A 6,000-nucleotide genomic window follows, 5' to 3' on the forward strand; every position below is an offset into this window, starting at 1 on the left:
ATGGAAACTTTTTTTTTTTTTTTTGTCACAGAGTGTCATTTTCCCCTAACTTGTGACAAAAAATAAAATCTTCTATGAACTTGCCATGCCTCTTAGTGAATACTTTGGGATGTCTTCTTTCCAAAATGGGGTCATTTGGGGGGTATTTATACTATCTTGGAATTCTAGCACCTCATTAAACATGACAGGTGCTCAGAAAAGTCAGAGATGCTTCAAAATGGGAAAATTCACTTTTTGCACCATAGTTTGTAAACGCTATAACTTTTACCCAAACCAATAAATATACACTTATTGGATTTTTTTTAATCAAAGCCCTGTAGCACCATAAATTTGGACAAAAATGTATATAGAAATTTTACTGTATTTGAAAAATGTCAGCACAGAAAGTTAAAAAAAATCATTTTTTTTGACAAAATTCATGTCTTTTTTGATGAATATAATAAAAACTAAAAATCACAGCAGCAATCAAATAGCACCAAAAGAAAGCTGTATTAGTGACAAGAAAATGGGGTAAAATTCATTTAGGTGGTAGGTTGTATGACAGAGCAATAAACCGTTAAAGCTGCATTGGTCTGAATGGATAAAAAGTGTCTGGTCCTAAAGGGGTTTTATGACTGCAGTCCTTAAAGAGAAACTCCGACCAAGAATTGAACTTTATCCCAATCAGTAGCTGATACCTACTTTTACATGAGAAATCTATACCTTTTCACAAACAGACCATCAGGGGGCGCTGTATGACTGATATTGTGGTAAAACCCCTCCCACAAGAAGCTCTGAGTACCGAGGTACTTCTGGCAGTTTCCTGTCTGTGAACCCTGTTACATTGTGGGAAATAGCTGTTTACAGCTGTTTCCAACTGCCAAAACAGCAAGCAGCAGCTACATTACTTGCCAGCAGTAACAATGTCACCATGTAATAAATGTCAGAATATAAATCAGGGATTTAAAACATTTTACAATGGGCAAACACTGACTAAATCATTTATACATAATTATTGTAAAAATGAAGCACTTTTTTTAGTACATTATTTTCACTGGAGTTCCTCTTTAAGTGGTTAAGAGGTAACATTCCTTTCCCACTCCAGATGATTGTGATTGTAACAACCCTAGGTTCATCTAAAAGGCAAAAGGAGCCCAATGGTGCAGAATCGTGTAAGATTCAGAAAAGCAAATTGCTAAGGATGTAGTTACTCATAAAGGTGGGTTGCAAATCCTTGCAACCACCTTCAGAGCAGGCGGGAAATTAACTGTCCCTGCTCGGTTTTCCAGGTCTGTGACAGGAACTGGGTGGTCACACTCCGGAAGTTCTTTAGGACAACTAAAAACTATCACCTCTAAAAAAGGTATGACAAGACACTTAAAATGGGTGGAGGCATCCACTGTATAAAAGATAGGCTAATAAGCTGTTAACCTTATAAACGGAGAGGTAATCTTACTTCTCTTGAAGAATTTGGACCAGTTTATTGAAAAAAGGTCTTTTATTTGAGCACATAAAATTGACAACGTTATTCTTGGGTGCTTGCCTGCTTCCTCAGGTCAGTGAAAAAAAACCCAGGTGCCTTAACTGCTATGGCTTTGTAGCAAGCAAGCTTGCATTGAAAAAGGTCTTTTATTCGAGCACATAAAATTGATAACTTGTTTGACTACACAGCCATAGCCGTTAAGGCACCTGGTTTTATTTTCACTGTCCTGAGGAAGTGGGCAAGCACTCACGAAACGCGTTGTCAATTTTCTGTGCTCGAATAAAAAGACCTTTTTCAATAAACTGGTCCAAATTGTTCAAGAGAGGTAAGATTATCTCTCTGTTTATAAGGTTAACAGCTTATCAGCCTATCTTTTATGCATTGGGCGCCTCCACCCCTATTTTAAGTGTCTTTCCCACTCCAAGTTGGCAGTCAGATAAAATCCCTGGATCACATGTCTAGGGTTAATGGCAAAAACTAATTTAATTTGTTTGTTGTTTTTGTGCACATAAATAGATTCTACAATGGTCTTAACCGAGTTTGGGTATATCAAAGTGGCTGCCAGTCGCTCATTTAGTGCTTGTGTGGGAAAATAAGTAAAGGTGGCCATTCATTAGTAGACTTGGTGGCTGATTGACCATCTGATTTGATCATTTTTATTGAATCTAATGAAAATTGTTGGCGCCGAGAGCATGCCTGATCAACTATTCGACCAATTTCAAGTCGAAATTGGTTGCAAGTATTGATCAGATATGCTGGGAAATCTCATGCTCGATTGGGTGTGCGGCGGCAATGGTGTGCGATTATCACAAACGCTAAACACAGTGTACGCGCGTCACCTGCAACACACCGGCAATCCTGTGAGGTGTGAATGAGGAAGAGGAGTGCAGAAACACCGGACAGGTAAAGAATTAATGCACGACACGGTGAAGTGACTAGGTGGCGTCACTAGGCTGATTGCCTTAAGATTTCGTGTTGGAATCAATCGGGAATTGGCCTGCACTTTATAGCGGCCAACAAATCTCTCGCCACTTACATTGGATCAAAGAGAGAGATCTGTCTCTTGCTCTATTGGCCACCAAAATTGCTTGATGTATGGCCATCTTAAAGGACAACTGAAATGAGAACACTATGGAGGCTGCCATATTTATTTCCTTGTAAACAATACCAGCTGCCTGGCAGTCCTGCTGATCTATTTGGCTGCAGTAGTGTCAAAATAATACCAGAAACAAGCATGAAGCTAAAATCGTCAAATCTGACAATAATGGCAGAAACCCCTGATCTGCTGCATGCTTTTTCAGGGTCTATGACTTAAAGTATTAGAGGCAGAGGATCAGCAAGATAGCCAGGCAACTGGTATTGTTTCAGGCCCTGTTCACAGTGGTAATTTGCACTTCAGAATAATTCTGCATGTCATCTCGATGCCCATACAAATCTATGGAGCTGTTCACGGTACTGCATTGTAACTGATCGTGTTATTCTAACTCACTGCATGCAGGCTTTGTTTTAAAGTCTATGTCCTGTCTCCTTTGCAGTTCAAAATCATTAAAACGCAGTAAAACGCATGCGTTATGCAACTGACCACTGTGAACTTAGCTAAAAAGGAAATAAATATGGCAGCCTCCATATCCCTCTCACTTCAGTTGTCCTTTAACAATTGTTTCTGCTCTACACAGCTAGTTTCCTATGCAGTAAAAAAAAGAATGGTACAGAATCCAAGCTTCAAATGAAGTCCAGTTTGTGCTTTAAGGCTGGTTTCACAGTGAGACGTTACAGGCGCACGTTAGAGCAGCCTGTAACACAGCCCACCGCACAGTAATGAAAAATCAATGGGGCTGTTCACAGTGCCCACGTTGCGTTACATTGTAACGCTGCGTCACAAGACAACGTACTGCATGCAGTACTTTAGACTAGAAAGCTTGCACATGCTCAGTAATCTTGAGGAGGAGCGGAGAGCGGCCAGGCACATGGCTAATTAATATGCACTGCACGTTGTGACGTGCAGTGTTTACTTCCTGGAGCGGCCGCTCTGTGCGGCGATTGGCCGGCGGGACCACGTGATGCCGCATGCGCACAAGAGTACGCATTACGGCATCACTGACGCCAGAGTGAGCTGCACAACGCGGCTCACTCTGACGTCCAGATCCAGCACCACCAGGCGTTCCGTTAGGGGAACGTTATGCGACCTTAACGCCCCCTCTAACGCAACGTCCTGGTGTGAAATTAGCCTCAGTCTTGGAAGCTCACAGCTGGCTGCAAACTGCTGAAATAGAAAGGCAATTTTAATTATCTTAAATTGCCAAGTGATACAGCACTGATACATGTACATAGCAAAAGTTTGACATTAGTGAAAGTTCACTTTTAAGGAAACAGAGGACATAGCAACTAGGAAACTAGTTTGTTTTTTCCCCCCAGAAATGGGTGAACAGTGGCAGATTAGCAGAATTGTTCTAGCATAGGTTTCCTTTAACCTCCCTGGCGTAATGATTATTTCCAGATTTAGAGTCTAAAAGCTGTGCAATTTTTTTTTTTTTTTACAAGCTTTTAGACCCTAAAAACAAGCAGAAAAAAAAACATACCAGAGAGTGATCTGCAGCAGCTACTGCATATAACTCACTCAGGCTCGAGTTTACTGCTCTGAGCTGCGGATTTCTGTCCCCAGCCTGACTCAAGATTACCGCTAAGGAGGTTAAATATTAAAGCGGACCTGAATTCAGAACTTCCTCTTTGTTCTAAAAGATAAGTAACAGCGTAATAACCTTTCAAGAAAAATATTTTTGTTACAGCTGATAGAAATCCTGCAATACATCTTTAGTGTGTCTACATAGGGAAACATCCTATGTTTACAAATCAGCTGCTCTGCCGAGGCAGCCAGCTGACACAGCTGAGAGATCAAATTACAGTTGTGATTAGTCACAGATGAGGGGGAATTAGGCTAAACTCTAAATACATACAGGATACATTTCTATTTAACAAGTGTTTAATTTGTTTGCTGTCATTTTTAATACTTTTTTTTTTCCATTGTTGTTACCTAGGCTGCCTTCTTGCTGACTTTTTCTCTTTTTTCACCACACTGGACCTACATTCAAGCATTCTCTGTCTCAGAGATGGTCTGATTATCACACTCCCCTTTACCTCTCCTCTTCCATCGTGGGCTGAAGGTTTTCGTTTAGGTCCATTCAATGTTCAGGATCCATTTGAACTGAGTCACAATGTCTGTAGTAATGTTAGCTTGAAGACTGCCCGTAATTTTTTAGCACAGTGTATTGATGCTGTAAGCTTCTGCCGCTCACCTTTCTACCATCTACGCTCACCACCCCGTCCTTGGGGCATCACTTTGTTATTGCTTCCTAAGACATCAGAGGACAGTAAGAAAATAGGTACAGAAATCTCTATTCCTATGGCAGGGTATTCATTGGAAGATGTTTTTGCAGCTGTTAAAAGGGTCTTTGTAGAGCTGTTGCTATGTACTTATGAGGAGAAACCCAGTGGGAAAAATGGAGCAGAAAGTAACAGCGGAAATACTAATAAGAGCAATGATGATGAAATGCAGCAAAGTGCGACTGAAAATAAACAGGCAGTGCCAAACGTAGAAAGACTCACTATTGCTGGTAATACGTTGGAGTGTAAAAATGAAGATGTACTTGAAGAACAGGTGAAGACTGATGTAAATGGGAGGAAACGAGTAAGCAGTGGGGAAGTCCATACAAAAAACAAAAAAAGGAAGATCGAAAGCTCAGATGCAGTTGCTGATGTGAATCTGAGCAAAGTAATTGGGACAACTGTTCATAAAAGTGATTGCAAAGCCAAAAAACTAAAAGAACCAGTAAGTAAGGATGTTCCCATTGTGAGGATACTTGTATGGCACAGAGTGTGGGAAGGCAGACGCAAACAAAGACGGAGCATGGTTGGAGAGGGGTCCCAGAGGTTAGAAGTAGAGGCTTCAGTATCCCGTGCTTTATCTTTCAGGCCAGAAGAAAATAAGGCTGGCAAGCCTCTAATGCAAATAACAGTAATGGATCAGCAAACAACTGAGGGCAGTTTAGAACTGCATCTTATTCCAGAAGTTGACCCTTATCAGTGCAGCACTAATTTCTTCCACTTTTTAAAGGGGTTTTTGCCTTCCATGGTTCAAGAGATTTTAAGTAGTTGCGAATGAACCCATGTGGCCACCCTTTATAAGGTTAGTGCAGAAGGAAAACAGAATCTGCAGCTGTTCATGTTCCACTTTAAACTGGATCTTGACTCTCAAAGGCTTTATACATCTGTATGGTAATGTAAATAAACTTTTATATGTTAAACAGGTTTTATCATCTTCTTGATATTTGTATATTTTATATTCAATTCAATTCACTTTATTGTCATTGTGTAACACTACGAAATTACTTTTCATGACAACCCCACGGTGCATATAGGGAACATAGTGATAGTAACAAGGAAGAGAAGAAATTATACAAGTATGCCAGGTATTACAGATGTTTAAACAATTTGTACACAGTGTTAATTATTTCAGAGAGGATTCAGAGTTCATCAATTTT

At 40.3% G+C, this 6,000-nt stretch overlaps 1 protein-coding gene across 1 annotated transcript in view; it reads left to right on the forward strand.

Moving 5' to 3' along the window:
• The window catches only part of TUT1 (terminal uridylyl transferase 1, U6 snRNA-specific), a 41,266-nt gene extending 35,503 nt beyond the window's left edge, over nt 1-5,763 (forward strand). The window contains exon 10 of the mRNA XM_068260240.1: nt 4,498-5,763. Within this exon, the coding sequence (XP_068116341.1) occupies nt 4,498-5,621 (1,124 nt within the window). The 3' untranslated portion in view covers nt 5,622-5,763. The remainder of the gene's footprint in view (nt 1-4,497) is intronic.
• The last annotated feature ends 237 nt before the right edge of the window (nt 5,764-6,000 follow it).

Source organism: Hyperolius riggenbachi, chromosome 11 (genome assembly GCF_040937935.1).
Source record: "Hyperolius riggenbachi isolate aHypRig1 chromosome 11, aHypRig1.pri, whole genome shotgun sequence".
Taxonomy (NCBI): Eukaryota; Metazoa; Chordata; class Amphibia; order Anura; family Hyperoliidae; genus Hyperolius; species Hyperolius riggenbachi.